This window comes from Tursiops truncatus, chromosome 17, assembly GCF_011762595.2.
Source record: "Tursiops truncatus isolate mTurTru1 chromosome 17, mTurTru1.mat.Y, whole genome shotgun sequence".
In the NCBI taxonomy this organism is placed as follows: Eukaryota; Metazoa; Chordata; class Mammalia; order Artiodactyla; family Delphinidae; genus Tursiops; species Tursiops truncatus.
The window spans coordinates 16,237,967-16,260,867 of record NC_047050.1 but is presented as its reverse complement, the minus strand read 5'-3'; the positions used below and the strand labels follow the sequence as shown (position 1 = coordinate 16,260,867).

General features: G+C 45.0%; 1 protein-coding gene and 1 long non-coding RNA gene across 2 annotated transcripts; one reads left to right on the top strand and one right to left on the bottom strand.

Annotated features, from left to right (window-relative positions):
- Positions 1–860: 860 nt before the first annotated feature.
- On the bottom strand, positions 861–5,280 carry LOC109548299 (uncharacterized). The gene is made up of 4 exons (XR_002174367.3): positions 5,153–5,280; positions 4,718–4,772; positions 2,269–2,494; positions 861–1,186 (listed from the first exon to the last, which is right to left on the bottom strand). It is a non-coding gene; the product is annotated as an uncharacterized lncRNA (long non-coding RNA).
- Positions 5,281–5,606: 326 nt separating this feature from the next.
- On the top strand, positions 5,607–8,135 carry MSC (musculin). The gene is made up of 2 exons (XM_033843075.2): positions 5,607–6,116; positions 6,977–8,135. Exons 1-2 carry the CDS (start codon positions 5,607–5,609, stop codon positions 7,061–7,063), a joined length of 597 nt encoding a protein of 198 aa, XP_033698966.1. The 3' UTR covers positions 7,064–8,135.
- Positions 8,136–22,901: the final 14,766 nt, after the last annotated feature.

Sequence of the window (22,901 nt, the reverse complement as noted above, 5' to 3'; positions counted from 1 at the left end):
CCCTGGCCTGTCTAAACGCTAAGGCCTCACGGGGCTCCAAGGCGGCAAAAATCTGGTCGCAAATCTTAGATAAACGAGCGGGGGAGGGCCGCCTGTGTCCTGGGTGACAGAGACCTCCTCCCGCGAGCTTCACTGTTCCCTCAGATACCTGACCACGTGGATGGCGGGAAGACAGGAGCCAGGAGTTCCTTTCCTTCCAGGTCAGGCAGCCTGGGGACAACCCCGGAACACAAGCCAGCTCCGGCTTCGCGAGACAAAGAAACGTGGCGGGCCTAAACCTACGCCCCCCACGTGACCCCTCCCCGTCCCCGTGAGACGGCGTATCACGTGATCCGTATACCACGTGACGTGCGCACCGCTTAACCCGGAACTTGCAGCTTCCGGGCCTGGGCGTAGTACTCGGTACCCAGGGTTGCTCTGAGCACTGGAGCCCTGGTCGGTGTCCGCGGGGTGGCCATCCTGCCTGGGGAATGGACGCCTCATTGTAAATTTTCCCAGTGCAACGAGCTGCGGAAATCCAAACCAACTGGAAGCGTTTCTCAGCGTGTTCTAGGGTTGGAGGGATTAGACGGGGTCGGGTACACGTGGAGAGATGCAGCCGAGATGACAGGGATTAGTGAGAGCAGACGTGCTGTAATGTGTGCTTCCCGCATTATGGTGCTTTTTCCCACGAGAATGTGCCTTCCGAGTGGGCGGGAGACTGGCTCACCAACACCTGCCACAGCAAACACTAGACACTCAGTGCACAATTGCCTCGTTAATCCCTGAATTATCCAATAGAAATATAATGCGAGCCACATCTGTAATTCCCAATTTCTAGTAGCCACATAGTAAAAATACAAAGCAACGGTCATTTTTAAAATTTTTAACGGTAAAAATTTATAATTTATTTTTAATGGTAAAATATACTTCCTTTAACCCAGTATATCAAAACTATCATCATCGTTTGACATATTTTAAAAAAAATTAGTGAGATATTTTACATTCTTTTCTTCATATTGTCTTCAATATCCGGTGTGTATTTTACAATACTGTACATGACTAGCCACATTCCAAGTGCTCAATCACCTCATGTGGCTGGTGACATCCATATTGGACAGTGCTGGTCTAGACTCTTTGTTTTTCTAGGTCAAAGGTGTGGGCAATTTCTTCAGCCAACTGGACAAACCCAGAACATCAGGAGGCTCTGGGGAGACACCACCAGGAAAGACATATGGGAAATGCATTCCAACAACAAACATTTCTTAAGCACCTACTTACCACATGCTTTGACTTGGTATCCACCTCCCACCCGCAAACAAACTCTAAACCCACTTGACCTGACCAACTTTACACTTCCTTACGCAGTATTTACTTCGGAGGAAGGGGAAGGTGGCATTAAATGGCCTTCTTTTCTATGGTCTGTAATTATAATCCACCTCATTCTCCCTTTTTAAAAACCAAAGTCTACATTTTTTTTTTATTTTAGCAAATTAAGCACCTTTTCTCTGTTACACTTAGTGTGCTGCTTCTCCACAATCTCATTTAATCCTTTTCAGTTACTGATTTAGGAGTTTTATCCCAGTTTTCAAATAGGGGAAGTGAGGCTTGGAGAAGTGCTGTGACTTTATGGTGAGAAAACTTGGAGAAAGAAAGTTTCTGATGCAGTCCCATCCATTTTCCCTCCGTGATGTCTCTTATGAGGCCTGTGGAAATTGTCCGGCAAGGGGACCATGCACTTCACACCCTAGAAGCCTGCAGTTAAAGCAAAGAAACATCTTGTGCTGTCTGAAATCCACATCAAGCCGTGGTGTACAAAACCTGGGTCAGTTCTGGGCCCTGACACTTTATTAGGTGTGTGATGTTGGGCAAGGCAGTTCATAGTAATAAAAATAACTAGGATTTATTGATTTTCTCCAGTGCATCAGGCTGTGGCCTGGGCAATTGCTCATATACTCCCCCTTCCTCACAACAAGTTAGATATTTCATATTATACTGATCAGTAATCTAAGCCTCAGAAAAAGTAAATTGCCAAAGGTCATACAGCTAATAAGCAGGAGAGCCAGGATTATTAATTTATTAATTATTATTAAATGTATTAATGTTTGAGACTGTAACTTTAACCCCACCTCCCACTGCATACTTAAAGAGAACATCTTAAAGAATTTCAAAATCATCAATATATACCATAGACAACTGTATATTTGTGTTACAAATATAAAAGGTTGTAAAGCATGGGCAGATAGGAATTGCTTTCAACGTGCTTTTTTAAAATACAAAAGTACTAACCTTCCAACACAAACTCCAACATCTGTATTTGCTTCCTGCTAAGTAGGGGACATCCCCACCAGACAACTCCCCACCACTTCTTTATTTAGTAGTTGGAAGGTTAGTAATATGATTTCTGTGTGCTGTAAAACCACAGGGGTGGTAGGGACGTCAACAGTTTTGGCATGACTTCAAGATGTCAAATCATCAATTACAGACTATCAAGGTTGATTATTACAATGGGATCCTGGAACAGAAAAAGGGCATCAGGTAAAAAAGGAAATAGGAGTAAAGTGTGGAATGTCATTAATCATAATGTAGCAATATTGGTTCATTAATTGTGACAAATATACCTTACTAATGTAAGATATTAATTATAGGGGAAACTGGGTGTGAAATATATGAGAACTCTCTGTACTACTATCTTTATGACTTTTCTGTAAATATAGAACTTTTCAAAAATACGAGTTTATTTTATAAAACTTTGAGAAAAAATACAAAAGTAAAGATTTCATTATTCATTTGCAATGTTCGTTTGCAATATTCACTTGGGAAGTTGCCAAAACAATTAAAACGACAGGTTTTTCAAAAGAGATAGTTATACTTGCACTGTTCAGCTCACGGGGTTTTTGTAATCACTGAGAGAGAAGGAAAAGTAAAAGCATTTTGAAAGTCTAAAGAGGTGACGAATGTCAGATGTCATTACAAACCTGTTAAAGCAAACTGTAGTTATATACTAACATGAAATGTAGATGAAGATACATTTCTTAATCTTCATTAGGAGTCTGCAACTTGAAAAAAAGAGTGAAAGAATAAAAATGTAACTAGAAAGAAATGGAGTGAAAGGGGAAATGAAAACAAGATAAAAGAAAATAGAGAAAATAGCTGTCTTTCTTGAAAGAGATCAGAGGGAGAAAGGGAAGAAGAGAGGGGAGGGAGGGAGGAAGGAAGGAAGGAAGGGAGGGAGGAAAGGAAAAGAAAAAAGAAGGAAAAAGGAAAGAGCTATATATAAAAAAAAAAAGAATCCTTGGGGTCAGGCAGTTCCTTCAAGGAAAAGAAACTGGCCATGACCCACTTCGCGTTGAGGCTGGGTACAGTTTTTGCGACTGTTTAGAGAAAATCTAGCGCTCTCCCTGCCATTAATCTTTTCTAAAGAAAAGACTTTGTTCTGCACCTGTATAAACAATCTCGATTTTTAAAACCTATATGCCTGCCTCTAATGTGTGAGACTCTGTATTTATGCTGATAGCTTCAAGTCATCAATAGGCGATGCAAAAAGCTGCCTGAGATCTCCTCTTTATATTTATTTGCTCCCCCTTCTCTCTCTCTCTCTCTTTTTTTTTTTTTTTTTTTTTGCTTTTCTCCTTCACCTGGCGCACCTAGAGTCAAGTTCAAGTTCAAGCGTTTCAGGAACGATGTCTACGCTCTGTCAAGTATACCCTGCGTTTTCCCAGACCAGAGAGAACTGAGAGCGAGCGATCTTTTTACTCAACTGATCCCAAAGGAGCCCCTCCCCCTACTCTCCACCCCCGCCTCCCAACCAAATGACAAAATATACCGGGAGAAAACCTCTGCAAACGGCGGCGAGCGGGAAGGGTTTGGCGAAACACCCCCACGGGGGAGGCCTGGCCTGGGAGACGAAGGTGGAACGATGATGCCTGAGTGATGAAGTCAGCCCGGGCCAGCCACCTGTTGCGGCCCTTCAGGCATGGAGCCGGGCGCATTTGTTCTGCTGGAGGAGCCGCGGCTTCTGCCCGCTCCGTCCCCAGCTAACTGCCCATCAGTCTCTCCTTAAGCTTCGCTCAGCTTGGGAAGCTGTGGGCTTGTAGGGAAAGGACAGTAAACACCTAATTCGGGTGTGAAGATTCAGTTTCCTCAGAACGGAGTAACTAACGCCAACCCAACCTCATAGGGTTTGAATTATTTTGTTGTTGTTTTAGTTTTGTGTGTTTGTTTCAATTACTCAGTGGGCAGGCACAGGGCGCCTAATGCAGTGCCTGGCACACAGCACGCATTCAATAGCTGGCCATTGGTGTCCACTTCCAAAATGAAGTACACATCCCCAGACCACGTATTGCAAAGGCCCTTCGAGTGAGAAAACGATAAGACCGCAGTTATGGTTTGTCTCCTTTGAGGGGCATACTTCTAGGTGCCGTTTTGTCGGGGGTTTTTTGTTTTTGTATTTTACTTTGGACGATTGTGTTGACTTACATCCTGCATCCAGGAGCGTGCTCTTCAACATACCATCTAAAATAGTCATCGAGTCCCTAGACTATAACTCAACCGCTGGGCAGGATCCTCTATCTTACGCACGGTGGTGTTAAAAACAAAATTAACACATGGAACTCTCAAGACAGCAAAAAATAGCAAATATAAGCATCTGTGCTGTGCGGCGGGGAGGCGTGTAGCGACTGGAATACCGAGGGGCCAGGGATTCTACTCACGGATTTTGAGTCCATATTCTACTTACCAGCCTGTTGATTTGGGGTCCTTTATTTAATATCTCTGCGGCTTAGCTTCAAGTTCTGCAAAGTGGAGATAATAACATTTAAGTCACACATGTCTGAAAATGAAAGGAACCAATGTAGATGAAAGCGCTCTGGAAATCATACAGCGAAGTTAAAGGAAAGGAGGGGAGAGAGATGAGAGGTAACTCGCGGACTGTTTGGTGTTGCCTGCTTGTTTTGCTTTTACTATTTTGTCGGGCCAGGCTTGAATAGGCAGTCAGACGTTATGAGTGATGAACTTGGAAAATACTGTTCTGCTGAAAAGACTCGGGAAAGAAGCAGAGGTCGCGATCCTGGGGTTTCCACGTGTCTGGAAACCTTCGCCATCGCTAAGATCAGTCGCGGGGTGGAAATGGGTTGGGTACATGGGTACGAACAAGGTCCCCTCCTTCACTCACCCTGCGCACAGTCATCTCGCACTTGATGGGTCCGTCGGGGACAGGGGCCCAAATCCCGGCTCAACAGAGACGTCCCTTCCCCGCCTCCACCAGCAGATCCTCTGCACTCTGAAAATGGTCCCCACCCCTTCCACGCCCCCGCCCCACCTCTTGCCCCCCTTTCCAACCCCCTCTTCTTTGCCCTGGGTGGTTTCTTCCGAGGAGTACAGATAAATAGTCCTGTCAAAAGGCGCTGCGCGCCGTGGTGCGCGCCGAGCCTGGGCCCGGGCGACGACTTCTCGGCCACGCTCTCCCGGGTCAGCGGCGGGGCTCGTTCTCTGGGCTCCGCGCTTCCCGACCCGGGTCTCTGGTCCTCACCGGAGTTCAGCCTGGCCCCCGCCTCCGCGAGGGAGCGGAAGGCGGAGGCCGCGAGACTGGCCTGGGGGCGGAAGGCGGGGGCGTGGGGGACACGGCGATGTCCACCAGCTCGGGGAGCGACCCCGAGGAGATGGAGCTGCGGGAGCTGCAGCGCGGGTACCCGGTCCCCGTCTCCAAGAGGCCGCCCCTCCGCGGCGCCGAGCGCAGCTACATCTCACCCAGTGACAACTCGTCCGCGGAGGAGGAAGACCCCGACGGCGAGGAGGAGCGCTGTACGCTGGGAGCGGCCGGCGGCGCCGGAGGCTGCAAGAGGAAACGGCCCGGGGTGGCGGGGGGCGGCGGTGGCAAGAAGCCCCTCCCGCCCAAGGGCTCGGCGGCCGAGTGCAAGCAGTCGCAGAGGAACGCGGCCAACGCCCGCGAGCGCGCCCGGATGCGCGTGCTGAGCAAAGCCTTCTCCAGGCTCAAGACCAGCCTGCCCTGGGTGCCCCCCGACACCAAGCTTTCCAAGCTGGACACGCTCCGGCTGGCTTCCAGTTACATCGCGCACCTGCGGCAGCTGCTGCAGGAGGACCGCTACGAGAACGGCTACGTGCACCCGGTGAACCTGGTAGGGGCCCGGCGCGCGAGGCCCGGGGCGGGCGGCCGAGAGATGCCCGGCGCGCTCCCGGGTGCCGGGCAGAGTCTGACCGCTGGGGAAAACCGGGGGTAGGGGGTTTCCGGTATGGGTGGTGAGGAGGCCAGTTTAGTTTCTCCCAGATCACCGGAGGGGCCAGCCATTTTCCTGGAGGAGAACCATCCACCCTTCTGTGTTTGCATCACCCAGTGACAGCTATTGTCTAATATCCTGCTTCCGGGCTAAATCTAAGTTCCATCTGAGTCCTCTGTCCCGTTGTAGATTGATTGGCAAATCTCCCTTCCTAGCTTTTTCCAGCTAAGCGTCAGACAGGTTTGAATCAACAAGCCTTACTTTCTGAAAGGAAGGAGGGAAGGCCGATCTCTTTTCGAAAGCCTTTGGGTTTTTCAATTCTTGAAGAACAGCAGAGGTTTCCCCAAACGGGATTTGTCTGGAAAGTCCCTTTCCGACCTGCCAATTCTCCAGGCTTGAGAAAGATCATATCCCGGTTCCTATTTGGAGCGAATGGCTGATTGGGGTGTGTGTGTGTGTGTGTGTGTGTGTGTGTGTGTGTGTGTGTTGGGGGAAGGGAACTAAGCAACAGAATTCCAAATTCATGCAAATTTCGCGGAATCATCGTGAGGACAGCATGGACGGACACCTCCCGTCTCACGTGATCAAAATACAGTAAAGTTAAAGTCTTAGTTTAGAGAGAAGACACGCAGATTCCCAGAATACTGATAAAATCTGAGCTACTCAAAGCCGGGGATATTCCAGGGTTCCGTTTGGAGAGCGGTTTCGGTTTGAAACGGTCGTTTCTCCTCCAGTATCTGATGCTCTTTTTGATTTTACAGACATGGCCATTTGTGGTCTCGGGACGACCCGACTCTGACACCAAGGAAGTTTCCGCAGCCAACAGATTATGTGGAACCACTGCTTAGATCGAACTCGAACTCACTTGAAGGGATTATTGGTTAAGCGAGTGTGTTTGGGAGTCAGGGAGAGAAGGGAGAGAGCGTGAGAACTCCCAAGAATGGGAGGACAGTTCCATTGGATTCTCCTAGACTTCCACCCCGGGACTGTGAACTCGACAGGTGGCGGGCGTTGGGTGCAGAGCCCCAGGGTTCCGCGGCGCGGCCGTCATCGCAGGTGCGGACGGCTAGGCTGCCGCGGGTTTGGGCGACGACACTTTACACGCGGACCCAGCTCCAACCTCGGGCTTTAGCAGTGTAGACTAACGCCGGCGCTGCAGTCTGAGCCCAGCGCGCAGCCGCCTGGGCGTTCGTTCCCAGGCTGAGCCAGATGTACGTGGGTGATGGCACGAGTCCGCGCAGCCCAGGCCTTTCGCGGTTAGGTAATTGTTAGAGCGCGCTCTCGACAATCGGCTTCAAAGACGTAGGTCTTCACGTGAGACCTACCTGGGGCGCGTCTTTAAGTTGCAAAGAGAGTGTGGCACACCTGGGGCAGGTTTGTATCCCACGGGGCAGCGCCCTCCTGGCGGGCACACGATGCAGTCTCCGCTCGGGGAGAGGTGGAGGCGCGCTTTCTGAGACCAACTCAGCTGGGTTTGCCAGGAGTGGCCCTGGCGGTTCGGCTTTCAGGTGCGGTCACGCCTCTCACTCCCCCCAGGCGCCCATCTCTCCGTAACCTGGCTTCCGTCTCCCCCCTCCCCTTCTAGGCTTGAGCCTCCGATCCGGCTCTCCCCACTGAAGCCGGCTCGGGTCTCCTTCCGCGCCTCCCTCTGCTCCCTCCTCCCACAGCTACTTGCAGCCCCCCTCCCCCCCACTCCTGACTGTCCCCAGCTGGCCTCCCCGCTTGGGGTGGCCCCCGCCTCCAACACTGCCTCTCGGCGTCCACGTTCTTCCTCCGGCGGGGCGGGCCGCCGAGGCTGTTCCGTACCTAGTGACCCTGCTCCGGGGGAACGCGCCGCTGCGCCAGGCCGCACTACCGCAGTAATTAGCAAATGTAAATAAATTTATTTTTGTATGAATAATAAAACGCGTTGTGAAAACCGAGTGCCCCTGGGGCGTCAGAATGTGGTCTTTGTTGCCCTTGACTGAGTTTGGTCTGGGAATTAATTTAAAGGTGCCCTCTTGGCTCTGGACGGGGATTAGGTCATTTTCGGCCGAGGGGGTTGATCATATGTAGATCACTGCAACTTCAAGCGTAACTCTCTTTCTATGATTCATCTTCTCAAGGCAAGGGTTACTGGAAGGCAGGAACTGGAGGCTTGTTAGGCCCTAAGAACCTTTTGGGGCCTGAGCCACGTTGAAAGGTATACACTCTTCAAAGTAATATATGTGCCCTTTTTTTTTTTACACACACACACACACACACACACACACACACACACACTACGATTTCTCCAGCCTAAACCAGTGCTAACAATTGCAAGTAGTTCAAGAACCCCTTACAGGCCCACATACCGGAAGTGAAGGATGGGTCTCAGGTCTAACTAGCAGAATAAAACCACAATACAAGGCGCCAATTTGTACTTCAGTTGAGCGTTTCTTTTTTTCAAATATTGTTTATATAGACTTTTTGACGTAACTACCTGCAGTTTACGCAGGAAGTAATAACTTGGGAAACCCATCACATGGTTTTCTAAACACAGGTCTTTTTTAAAGGAGCATTCTCTTTGTAGAAACTTTAGAAACTTTAGAAAAGTGTGAAGGCTAGAACTACCTAAACAACTGCCTGATTTGGGGTGTGTCCATTATTTTATGAAATTGAAAGGCAGTTTTCTTGCCCAGACAGAGAAATTACAGCTGGAGTTTAGGAGGTGAGAGTGAGGTGAGGGAACATGGTTTCCTGTGTTGAACTAAACCGAACCCAAGCTCCGGAGAACTGCTTTCTGGCACCATTTTCTTGGGCCTTTGTTCATACCCGGTGGGGATCCAGTCTTCAGTGGCAGAAGTCAGCAGGGGGTTTCAGCAGGGCGCTCTGGTTAAAGGAGAACTTGGGAGTAACTAGTTACAGAAAACCTCATCACGGTGGTTAAAGGCACTCAGGCCTTTTGTAAGCACTGGAAGCCAGGCTTCTTGGGGGTGGGGCGTCTGCTCGAAGCCAGCTCCTAGTCAAGATCTTTTCCAAAGCTTCCAGGAAATGAGGTCCTTTTCGAGAAAAGGAGGCATTGTTGTATCTTGTTAAGGTGAACCTGAAGGTCTGCAGAACCAAGCCTGGAATCCAAGCTCTGCCACCCCCCAGACTAGTGACACTGTGCAACCCCACTCCGCCTCAGTTTCCCTGTCTACAAAATGGGGTAATAACAGTGGCCACCTTGGAAGATTGCCGTCAGTTACGAATGTGATAATATTTAAGCAACCCTTCTAAGGCAGTGAGCAACGCCCCTAAAGGCTGACTGATAACTAAAGGAAAAGGGAGGGGAGGCTTCGGCAAATGAGGACACTTGAAACAGGTGGGACATTTCAGGAATCCGGTCTTTAAAACTAGGTCCTGTTTTGAAATGCCTGGATTAAAACAGTGAGAGAGAAGTGCCCCACCAGAGCAGAAACAGAAACAGAAAGAAAAGAAAAAAAAAAGAGAGACTATATTTGTGGTGAATACAGATAAGAAAAAGCATTTGAATAAACAAGGAAATATTAGGGCACATTTTCATAAATAAAAAATATTTTGTTACTATAATTATATTCTTTCAGGACACTTCAGGGTCAAACCCACAGATTTTCTGCCCCTACTCTGCTCCCATCCCAAATAAGGGGGTGCTTTCACTGACTCACATACTCAGAATGTTGTTCTCTGCAAACTCATTTTTTATTGCACTTGATAATCTGATAATTTATAGAGAAGAAAAAATACTTTCTCGAGAATTTTTTGCTCCATGATTTCTGTAAAAAGTCCAATGTCAAGAATTATGTTATGAAAAAAAGAAGAAAGGGGCCAGTTTCTAGTAAGTCCCAATGAATCAGTTCAAATTGCTCAAGCTTCTGGGCAAGGGTTGCTGTTGGGAGAGGCCTGAAGCACCTTGAACCAGTCCTTTCTTGATCTACTGTGACTATCGTGAGCTCTAAGTGGTAGAAAGGCATCCCAAAACCATCCTTATTTTTTCCCTTCATCATTTTCCTTTAGGGATTTGGGTTGGAGAAATAGGAGTTGGGGGCTGGGGTAATCAGCGAATTAAAAACAGAGAGAGAAGTAAGTTTGTCCTTAGGGTTATTTCAATTTGATTATACTGCTGTGAGAGAAAAGTTGAAGGAAAAAAAAGTTTAAGAAATGTAAAAAGTACTGAATAAACAAATCAAATGAGTAAATTGAAAAATACTCTTCGGGGGCTTTTTGAGGGACCAAAGCTTTATTATTAGTGAGAGTGACTCAATCAAAGAGAACAAAAATCCCCTTTCACAGGCTCTTCCTAAGATGAATATTTTAAAAGAAATGCTTTCGGCACTGTAATTTTGAAACATTTAGGCGTTCCTCTTGGTTGTGGATGTAAAATTGATTGGGGGCATAGTCTTTTGCACTGAGCTTCAAGTTACAACTTTATTTTAATAGTCTGATGGCTCCTTCAGCAGACAGTTGACAATGACCGTTACTTTCCAGAGGAGATTTTTTTTTTTTTTTTACAGGCACAGCTCTTCCCCTGGTAATAAAAGCTTCATAAGTCAAAAATAAATAAGAAAGACATCCCCCTCCTCTATAAAAAGAACTAAATGGAACACATCCTATTTTAGTAGATAACAGGTAGGTAGTTTGGCTGATACTTTTGAAGTAAGTTAAAATGATAACCAAGAAATTCATTTTAGTAATGTCTGGAAGGGCAAAAAACAGGTAAGTTCATAATTGACTTCTCACTGCCCAGCATCTAACTTCCGGGAGAATTCACTAGGAGGCGAGGATTGGTCGCCTTTGTAACTGGTCACCTGGCCACTCTCTTTTCCCTGGGCACTTCTGTTTATCCACCTGAGGACTGTCAGAGTGCTTGCATCTTTGCACTCACCATTCATCTCCTTTTCTATGCTGTTTGCCCTTTGTATTCTCTTTTCTTCTCTCTCCCACAACAGTGAAAAACGATCCAGAAAATTCCCTGGAATCCATGACTCTGAGAAGTTCTAGGAAGTAGCCAGAACCTGAAATCTACATGTAATGTTGTAAACATAATTAGCACTAAAGTACTAGTGCCTTGAATTTTCTCAGCCCTTGTGGCTCTGCTATCACCAACATGGGTTACGAATCAACTTTGGTGTCTTTCATTGCTTGTGGTAAAGAAGCTTGTGGAACAGTTAAGAGCAGGGGCTTTCAGTTTGGTGAAAATATGGTATTTGTATTGACTATTACTCTCATCAGTAGAAATGGGGAGGAGTGGGGAGCAAAGAGCAAGAGGTTTTATCTTTTACTTTTCTTTGTTAAAAATTTTATATATTATTTTTGGGATTTTTAAAACTCATATTTCTTAAAAGATTGCACTGTGCTGTGTCCGATGTAGCTGGTTTCAGTCTAGTCCCACCATTTCACAGCTCTGCATCCTCACGCACTTTCCCTCTTCCCTGTGAGACAAGAATAATACATCCTACATCACAGACAGTATTGAAAATGGATTAAATAAGATAATTCTATTAAGCACCTGGGCAATGTTCCATAAATGCTAATTTAAAAAAAAAATATGAAGTCTTGGGGGCTTCCCTGGTGGCGCAGAGGTTGGGGGTCCGCCTGCCGATGCAGGGCGCGCAGGTTCATACCCCGGTCCGGGAAGATCCCACATGCCGCGGAACGGCTGGGCCCGTGAGCCATGGCCGCTGGGCCTTCGCGTCTGGAGCCTGTGCTCCGCGTCAGGAGAGGCCGCGGCGGTGAGAGGCCCGCGTACCGAAAACACACACACAAAAACAAAGAAAAGAAAACAAAAAATATGAAGTCTTGATTTCTTTCCTTTCCTCTAACAGTAGTTCAGATGTCCTTAGTTCTCCTGCAAATTTCTCCCATCATTCCCCATTACCACTTTTATCACCTTGCTCTTTTATGCCACCTCTAGTTTTCCTGCACTGACCTTTTTGTTGCCACTAAGTAGAAACTTTCATTTGGTTTTCTCTTAAAAAAATAAAGATCATAATGCTCAATATCAAAAATTATCCACGGGACAAAAAATCCAAATTCATTTAGGAGCATAAGATAGACCAATGGTTTCTGATGTAACAACACAAAAAGTTCGTTGATATGATTTCAGATTTCACATTGCAGCCAACCTTTCAGAAATTATACTTGTGGAGTCTTGGTGTAGTATCAAAAAATAGCCACAATTACCTGAAGTAGTCAGGAAAATACTTCTTCTCTTTACAACTACATATCTGTAAAGTAGTTGTAAGTAAACTACATATCTGTAAAGTAGTTGTAAAGGCTGGATTTTCTTCACATGTCGATCAAAATAACGTATCACAACAGATTGATGTAGAAAACAGAAATGAAAATCCAGCTACATTCTACAAAGTCAGATATTAAAGAGATGTGCATAAATATAAAACTGTGCCACTTTTCCTATTAAAATGTTTTGGAAAACAGAGTTATTTTTATTGAAAATATGTTATTTGCTTTCACATGTAATTAGTTCATGATGAATTAGCAGATGTTTTCTCTCAGTTTTGACTATTCGAATCCAGTAAATATCAACAGATAGAAGCCACATAAACAAAAGCTTTTCAGGGTCTTTAAGATCTTTTAAAAGTGTAAAAAGAAAATCAGAGGCAAAAAAAAGTTTAGGAACCACGGGCCTAGATCATTCCTAAGGCCCTTTTCATTGGTAAGATTCATGTTTTCTTGATTTTGTGGCCATCTCAGTAGGTCAGGAGCCTATAGATCAGTCTAGATTGGATATAGGAGCAAACACTTGATCAGAAAGATTCTCTAGAGAGGTTGGGATGACAGCTGAGATGGGAAGGGCTTTCTCCGTGTGATGCCACTTTAGTCTAGCAGGAAAGTCAGCAGGATCAACGTGTGCACTGGTTCCATAAAGGCTGCTCTCAGAGGAATCTCTGTATGGCTTCCTGCTCTTTCTGCCTCATACCCATCTCTCCTGTCTCCTACAGGCTCTTAATTTTGAGCCTTTGTAGCTTCAGGGCTGGACCTGATTTTCAGATGAAAGGGAAAGTGATGCCCAAAGTTCAGGACTGCAAAATCCCATTTCTTTTGTCCATATATTAATATTATCCAAGGGCTTTATTAGAATCATAGTCATTATATCATACTAATGAAGAAATTTATTTAAGGAAGCATAGGAATCATTTTCAGTATTCCTCAATAAAGAGTTTTTTTTATCTGTAGGCTTGCCAAGTAAGGGAAAATATGTTTATTCATGATAATATTGATTAACTTATACTGGGCACATTACTAAAGTAACTAAATGCCTTGACATGCATAATTTGAGTAGAAAAGAAATAAAAACAAACAACAACAAAACCCCAGAGAATCCTCAAATGCCTTGGAAGCAATCGTCTTCAAATGCAAAGAAAGGATCCCACAAAACACAGAGCTCAGCGACGTGAGTCTAAGAGACTCGAATGATCCTTAAAGAAACTGTTCCAAGAGCCAGGCAGTGGGAGGGAGTATCATCTGTGCAAAAGTAATAGCAGAAACTCCTCAGGCTAAATCCAACTAAGGAGCATCAAAATTGCATAGGGCAGGGCTTCCCTGGTGGCGCAGTGGTTGAGAGTCCGCCTGCCGATGCAGGGGACGTGGGTTCGTGCCCCGGTCCGGGAAGATCCCACATGCCGCGGAGCGGCTGGGCCCGTGAGCCATGGCCGCTGAGCCTGCGCGTCCGGAGCCTGTCCTCCACGGCGGGAGAGGCCACAGCAGTGAGAGGCCCGCGTACCGCAAAAAAAAAAAAAAAAAAAAATTGCATAGGGTAGTGCTTGAAGGGGTGGAAACCAAGGCCTCAGGAGCCTGAGGGGACAAGATGGGTAAACCGAATGTACACAGAGAAAAGGAGGGAACTGTAATGGGTGGAAAGACCATGGTTCTAACGCTATCTCAGACCTCTGCCTTGCTGGATATAGGCTATAGGTTATGTTCTAAACAGAACATCTTAAGTGTTTCTCACCAGGCCCTGTTCTACTGGCTGTTCACATGCACAGAGCTCTCTGGCAATCCCTAACTTTTATGGGCTTTAATTATAGGTTTTCCCTCAAATAGTGGTGATGGAATAGGCCAAGCTATCCACCTTCTCTGTCTTGGTCCTCCTCTGACTGACACCATTTCTTTGGAGACTTGGGCTGGGATGGGTTTGGTTCTACTAATGATGGGGTATCTAATCACCAAAGATGGTCCCTGATGAACCAGGCGCCCCATTGCCCGCGCCCTTGTGTAGGGCTGGCCCAGGGACCTGCTCTAACCAATAGAAGGTGGTGGAGGCGACTCTCTGACAGTTCCAGGCCTGAGCCTTAAGGATCAGCCATTTCTGCTTGTACTTATTTGAGATCCTTGAGCTTCCATGTGAGAATTCCAACCACATTTCTGATGGGACCACATGGAGAGGCCACACAAGAGAGACAGAAACCCTGAGTCCACACCCGAGAATGGAGGACCCAGCTGACGGCAAGATCAGTGAGATGGAAGATCCCAGCGGGGCCAACTGGGGAGCATCTCATGGAAAATGAAGGGGCCATGGAGGACAGATGGCAGAGGTGAGCCATCTCTACTGGGCCCTGTCCTAATTCCTGATCCACAGAATTGTGGGAGATAATAATAATAGAGTTGCTTTAAGCTACTAAATTGGGGGTGGTTTATGACTCAGCGATAGATAACAAACATATTGTCAATTTCCACATTAGCCAGTTATTCAAGAAACACTTATGGATCATCAGCTATGAGCCAGGACAGCGTTGGATGAATGAAATGAATGACATACTTGCCTCACCTCAAAGAGCTGCAAAGGAACAGAGAAGTGGACGAATGGACTGATCCTTGAAGCATGGGGTGCTGTGTGCTATGAGGGGACATGGCCCTCCAGGAGGAAGGGTACAACACCCAACCTTGGATCTCCATGGAGGGCTTCCCAGAGAGCTGACAGGTGAGGCCAGGGGACAAGGCAGGGGAAGGGCTTCCCAGAAAGAACTGTAAGTCATGGAGGCCTTCCAATACTGGTCTAGTGACTGACGTTAAGGCCTAGTATGGTGGTGAACAGCATGGACTCTTACCGGTGACTTAAAATCACTGAATCTCAGTTTCCTCGCTTGTAGAATGAAGATATAATAGAACCTACCTGATGGGGTTGTTTGTGAAGGTTCAAAGCAACAGTGAATGTCAAACACTTAGTGCCTGGCATCGTAGGTCATCAACAAATGTTCATCTGTTAAGTATCAGTGTCAGCATCACCGTCATCTCCACTTTGAGATGACCATTTGGGAAGAGTCATCTTCCTAGCATGTAGGAGAAAGTGCAAAGGGTCCCTGACCATTCAGAGCCCCTTATTTTTCCTTAAATCTGACAATTCTAAGCCTTTAACTGTGATTCTGTTTCAGCTCTCCTCTAAAGGGATTGGCCTTTTAGAATTTTGAAATCTTCAAGGTATTGATTTGCACAACAAGCAACACATCTAGCTCACTTTGGGATGCGAGAAGAGATTGTTAAAATATATCTGTAGGGTCAGGTCAGCTGGATAGAACAATGCATAGATTGATGATATGGCCATTATAACATACTGAGGTTATAAACAGCACCAACAATCTGCACAGATTCAGATGCACCCACAGGATGCACTCATGCTTTCCAGCTCCCCTCTGATGTGACCCAGAACCTCTGCTCTGGAGGGAAATTTAAGACCCTGTGACCAGAACTGTCCAGGATTAGAATTCACAGACTCTGAGGTTCCCATTGGCATGCAGCCCTCCTGATCTGAAGGACACCAGCAGATAAGAATTTGGCACCATGACAGCTATTTTCTGCAGCTGCTTTCGATGTACCCCAGCCAAGCACATGGGGAGTCTGCCTAGGGTGACAATTGGGGCCATCTGAGAAACTGACTAGTTGGGTGGCCTGGGGCCATCGCTCCCTTTTCCAACTATGGCTTCTCATTGAAAACGAGGGGCCTGGGCTAGATGAAGCCTCCAGTCTCTGTCAGTTCTAAAATGCTCTATTTCTTACAGGTCTTCTGAATGGCATCAGTGATACAGTTCATTGGTACCTTACAAACAGGGAGGCTGAACCCCTGAGCAGAAGGACAAAATCCACCTTAAATGTTTTAGATGAGCTCAAACCCCTCAGGTGTCTTCTGACTTCTACAGAACAACTGTGCTGTTCCCTTGTCACTTTATTGTCAAGTAGAAACTTCACTGCAGACTCTTCCTTTCCATTATAAATGCTCAGTCTTACAAAGGTACTAAAGGCTTCTTCAGTGTGGTATAAAAATCAAGTAAGTGCAGCAATTGTGGTACTTAAAGCTATTTCCTTCTAAAGGCAGATTCTCATTAGTTTTAAAAAATGATAAGACAAGGAGATTGGTCAGCCCTTTGAACAAGCGTCTGAAAATTATATTTGATTTACCTCACACTAACAATTATAGTGGAAAAACACTGATCTAAATAAAATAAACTTCAGGAAAAAAAAAAAAAGATGGCTTTCTTTAAACTCCTAGAGGCCTAGGAAATGTTCAAATCTGGTCTATTTTTCCAAGAATCTGGTGAATTTTTTCCCTCTTTAGGTAGGATATTTTCCCATCGCTTTCCTTTAGTACTTTTCACCTTTGTGATTTCTCAAAATCTTGATTGGTGCTTTAGCATTTTACACCTGTGAAGTTGTTGCACATCTAGAGATGAGATGTGATTCACCTGAGCCGGGGCTCTTGGAACGCTCCCTGGCTTGCGGCGCGCAGGATGGGCTGACGGACATGTGAACTGGGCAGACAAGGCAAGAGAAACTGAGCCCTTAGGCTGAGGGTGGCGGTGGGAACACAAGGGGTGGATTCAAGAGACATTTTGCTGCTAGAATTGAACTGACTGGCTTGTGAACTGGACGTGGGTCGAAAGACAGGGAGAAATTAATGATGACTACAAAGTTTCTAACTTGGGCCAGACAGTGAACAGTGCATCATGAGTCATCATTTACCACTAAAAGTTAAAAGGGTAAGTTTAAAAGAGTACAGAATTTAGAAACTCTTCCGTTCATTTAGGAACTCTACCACCCACTTGCCTAACAAGATTTTTATTCAATTTAGTCTTGTTCTAGGGGTTCTGATTCGAAGGGCGTACTCTAACAACTAGAAGCTGAAAGAGAGACAAGGACTCCTCCGTTCAGAAACACAAATCTTGGAAACAATGACCTTGCCCTGGTTTTGCACGAGCTTGACTTGCTTCTGTCCTTAAATTGTAAATGTCTTCAGATCAGGGATCATGGTTTTTCATTTTGTGTTTTTATGAAATCATAACCCTGGAACAAAGCAAGTGCTCAATAACTATTTAATGAATTAGTCCTAAAAGAGAACAGTTACTGCTACTCTTTGGTTTAAGTTATTTTTCTGTTGTGAAATGATGGTGATTTGGGAAAGTCCATTCTTTAGAGACACCTGAGATACATAATCATCACAGGCAACCAGGACACTGGCTTGACAAGCTACACTAGTTCCTGCCACACGTGCAGTGCATCAGCTCTGCACAGAATCTGATGGTTCTCGGGATCCCTCAGACAGAAAGGAAACTCATTGCATGAGTATAATATAGGACAAAAGCTTTAAAATAGGAAGAGACACTAACATTGTCAACAGGCTAAGTCTCATGCTATGCACTTTACAGACAGTATCTCATTTAAATCTCTCCTTAGACCATTAGGAAGTCTCTGATATTCTTCATTTACAGGTAGGAACACTGAGGGCCACAGAGCTTCAGTGACTTGCCGAGGGCCACACGGGGGATAGGTGATAGACTCAGAGTTTAAATTTGGTTCTCTTTAGCTCAGAATCTAAACCCTTAACCAGCCCCATCGCATTGCCTCCCCAAGGATGTCTCCCAGGTAGAAAGGAAGCTGGTGGGAAAATGGTGCCCACCAACCAGGCCACCCTAGCCTTGGGTGTGAACTTGGGACAATGGATGCGTCACAGAGTTATACCTGGTTCTGAGTGCTTAAAACAGCCTGCATGTGGGGAAAGGAGCCAGGGTCTGTCTGCTTAGCGGGCAGTGCTAACCAGAGTCATCAGGGAAAGCCACTTGTCATCTATAAAGACATGTTTCTTTTTGGTTATGTTTTCCTATTTATCTCCTAACGAAGGTGATTTGAAACATGGCTGATGTCTGTGTGCTGAGCTAAAAGAGGTAGATCTATCCTCAGGTGGGATATTTAGCTCACAGAATTACATACTCTTGGAGAGCCCAGCAGTGGAGGCACCCCCCCCACTCTGTCTAGATTAACCAATCAGATTAGATATGTGTAATAGAGAATTGTGTAAGTGAGTTGAGGAACAGACAACTTTCCACCGGCAACAGGTGATTCACTATTATCCATTTTCACAAGGACAGGACAAGGGACAGTATGTCTGAACTGAGACATGGGAGAATTAGGGTAGACCTAAGGAAGTTATCTGGTTGAGAGGTTTTCTAACCATCTAGGATTAGGGATTAGGAATTGTGGGTAGGACCTGTGGTATCCATTTCATAGAATCGCAAAGTCACAGCATTTTAGAGCTAGAAGGTGTCTTGTAGATAATCTACTTTGTGTTCATCATAGTATGCTAAAAATAAAGAAAAATAAAGACTAATCTAAATGCCTACTGTGATCACCTAACCATGGGCTCTTATACAACAATTAAAACTTATGGTCCCCAAATTGTGTAACTACATAGGAAAGGCTTATGATATGAGTAGATAAGAAATAATAATAATAATCAAAACCAAAATAATCTATTCATTTTATAAATAAGGAAAGTGAATCTGGATCTTTGGAAATTGGATATGGCTTCTCAACTATCTGGGATTAAAGAAAGTCTCTGCTTGAAGATTCGGCTTTCATTCCCGTATCATTTAAGGTCATTTCTTATCTGTTTTTTACTGGCTGGTTTGTCTTCCTCTTCCTTCTTTCCACTCATTTTTTCACTATACCATCCTCCCTGATCTGCAGAATTAATTCTACGTCTTCTATATTCTTGCAACACTTTATATATGTCTTCATTTTTTTAAAAGCTATTAAAATATATGCCCAGGACTGCAAGGGTGGTTTTAACATAAGCAAATCAATCAATGTAATATATCACATTGTGGAATGAAGGGAAAAAGCCTACATGACCATCTCAAATGACCCAGAAAAAGCCATTGACAAAACTCAACACCCTTTCATGATGAAAACATTCAGAAAACTAGAAAAAGAAGGAACTTCCTCGATATCATAAAGGGCATTTATGAAGAACCCACAGGTAACATCAAACTCAATGGTGAAAGACTGAAAGCTGTACCCCTAAGATCAGGAACAAGACACAGATGCCCACTTTCACCTCTGCTCTTCAATATTGCATTGGAATTTCTATGCAGAGCAATTAGATAAGAAAAATAAATAAAAGGCATCCGAATTTAAAAGGAAGAATTAAAACTGTCTCCATTCTCAGATGACACGATCCTATACACACAAAAGAATCCACTAAAAGCTACAGGAGCTAATAAATGAATTCAGCAAAGTTGCAAGGTACAAGATCTGCACACACAAGTCAGCTGTTTCAACACACTAGCAATGGTCAACCTGAAAAGAATATTAAGAAAATTCCATTTACAATAGCATCGGAAAGTATAAAACAACTAGGAATAAATTCAACCAAGAAGGTGAAAGACTTGTACACTGAAAACCATAAAACATTGCTTAAAGAACTCGAACAACCAAATAAATGGAAAGGCATCCTGTGTTCATGGATTGAAAGACTAAATATTGTTAGGATGTCAGTACTACACGAAGTTATCTACAAATTCAGCGCAATCTCTATAAAAATTCCAATGGCTTTTTAGGCAGAAATGGAAAAGCTAATCCTCAAATTTGTGTGAAATTGCAAGGAACCCCAGCTAGTCAAAACAATCTCAAAAAAGAAGGAATCGGGAGGACTCACATTTCCCAATTTCAAAACTTACTACAATGTTATACCAATCAAAACAATGTGGTACTAGCATATAGATAGACTTCAAGACCAGTGGACTAGAATTGAGAATCCAGAAATAAATCTGTACTCTATGGCCAATTGATTTTCAAAAGAGTGCCAAGACCATCCAATGGAGAATAATGGTCTCTTCAAAACATGGTATTGGGACAACGAGGTATCCACAGGCCAAAGAATGAAGCTGGACCTCTATCTCACACCAAAAATTAATTCAAAATGCATAAATGACTTAAATATAACAGCTAAAACCATGAAACTATTAGAAGAAAATGTAGGGGTAAATATTCAAGACATTGGATCTGGCAGTGGATATAATACCAAAAGCAGGAGCAACAATAAAAAATAGAGACATTTGACTTCAGCAAAATTAAAAACTTTTGTGCATCAAAGAATATTACCAAGAAAATGGAAAGATAACCTACAGAATGAGAGAAAACATTTGCAAATTGTATTCTGATAAGGATCTAGGAACCAGAGAATATAAAGGATTCTTATAACCCAATAACAAAAGGGAAAACAATCCAAATTTTTTTTAAATGAGCAAAGAATTTAAATAGATATTTCTCCAAAGAAGATATACTAGTGGTCAACAAACACATGAAAAATGCTTATTATCATTAGTCATTAGTGAAATTTAAATCAAAACCACAATGAGGTACTACTTTACACCCACTAGGATGGTTATGCTAATAATAAAAAAAGGACGAGAACAAGTATTGGTGAGGATATAGAGAAATTGTAACCCTTCTGCATTGTTGGTGGAAATGTTAAATGGTTCAGCTGATATGGAAAACAGTTTGGGAGTTCTTCTAAAAGTTAAACATAGAGTTGCCATGTGACCAACCAATTCCACTCCTAGGATTGAAAACAGCTCCTCACCAAGTATATGCATACGAATGTTTATAGCAGCACAATTCACAATAGTCTATAAATGGAAACAGCCCAAATGTCCCGAATAAACAAACTGTGGTATCACCATACAATAGAATATTATGAAGTCATAAAAATGAATAAATGCCACAATGTGGATGAACCCTGAAAACGTTACGCTAAGTGAAAGAAACCAGGCACAAAAGATCACATATTGTATGATTCAATTTATATGAAATGTCCTGAATAGATAAATCAATCCATCAGGACAAAAATGCAGATTGGGTGGTTGCCAGGGGCTGGGATGAGGGGAAACGGGGAGAGAGACTGCTTAAAAGGGGTTTTAGTTTGTAATGATGGAAATGTTTTGGAACTAGTTGGAGATGGTGGTTGCACAACACTGTCAATGTAACAAATGTCACTAAATTATTCACACTAAAATGTGTCAGGTGAATTTCATCAAGTATAAGAAAAGAGTCATTTGAAACCCACCTTCAAGGGCAGTAAACACATCTGTCGATAGACGTTTCCACACTATATTATTTACTTACATAACCACTGTTTCTGCTATTTTGAGAACTCTCTGCAGCTCAAGCTCTTACCACAGGATTCAATCAGAAAAATAACTGAATTGAAAAAGGTTTTGAGCTCCATACAAGGGGCCATCATGAAAGGATGTGGTTAGCGCGCCATCTAGTGGCCAATTTACAAGTTGCAGCAAACCCTTAGCCTGCATACATTAACCCCGAGGTTACTTTCTGCCTTTCCAAGCTCGAGTGGTTTAGGTCACAGGTCATGAATACAAAGGCCGGGGTTACACGCCTTCTTGAAGACTTCAAATTCTAAAATAACAAAACACTCTGTCTCATCCTGGATTCCCTAGGGGACAGAGCCTGAAGCCAAAGCGTCCGTGCTAACACCTTCTTGGGGAACTGCGATCACAGGAGAGAGGAAGTGGAGGGAAATGGGAGCGAGGCAGGGAAGGAGGGAGAGCAAACCTCAGGTGGTGAAGAGCGAAGCTGGTTACAGTTTGGGGACTAGCAGGACGCCCTCAGATAGGCCGCAGGAATCTACCGGGTCCCCAAAGGGTGGTGGTGCTGGTGGAGGTCCTGCGGGAGGGATGGTGGTGAATTTCCTACCGGCTCCATCTCCCTTTCCTCGAGGTGCGCCCCACCCCGGAGTCTTCTCCAGTACTCCTGCCTGGGCACCACGTGGTGCCAGGCCCCGCCCGCTTCCGACGACACAGCCCCGCTTTGATGACGCCCCTACTCCCACCCCCAAAGTCACGATTGCCTCCTGGCTACGTGGTCCGCTTCCTGAAGACAGCCATGGTGTTCAGCAAAATTTACTTCCCTGGAGGTGGAACTTCTTCCTCCTCAACCATCAAGAAAGCAGTCAGTTGGGCTTCCCTGGTGGCGCAGTGGTTGAGAGTCCGCCTGCCGATGCAGGGCATACGGGTTCGTGCCCCGGTCCAGGAAGATCCCCCGTGCCGCGGAGCGGCTGGGCCCGTGAGCCATGGCCGCTGAGCCTGCGCGTCCGGAGCCTGTGCTCCGCAGCGGGAGAGGCCACAGCAGTGAGAGGGCCGCGTACCGCAAAAAAAAGAAAAAAGAAAAAAAAGCAGCCGGTGGAAGGGGTGTCTCTGGAGACTTAACCCTGTTGGAGGGAAGCCAAAGAGGCCTATAAACTGGTCTCTGCAAGTGTGTCCACATGTTAGGGGCGCCCACGACACAGCCACTGTTTCTTTTGCCTGTGGGCCATCTGGAGGTTCTCAGATCCCCTGTAGTAATTCTGCAAGGACACTCTTGCCATCAGAGCCCGTCTAGAAAATCGATTTAGGAAGTTAC

Bases quoted from the DNA above. Each gene is read 5' to 3' on its own strand.
- MSC (XM_033843075.2), top strand. From the start codon at position 5,607: ATGTCCACCAGCTCGGGGAGCGACCCCGAGGAGATGGAGCTGCGGGAG. The intron at 6,117-6,976 runs GTAGGGGCCCGG...TTGATTTTACAG, and splicing joins ACGTGCACCCGGTGAACCTG to ACATGGCCATTTGTGGTCTC.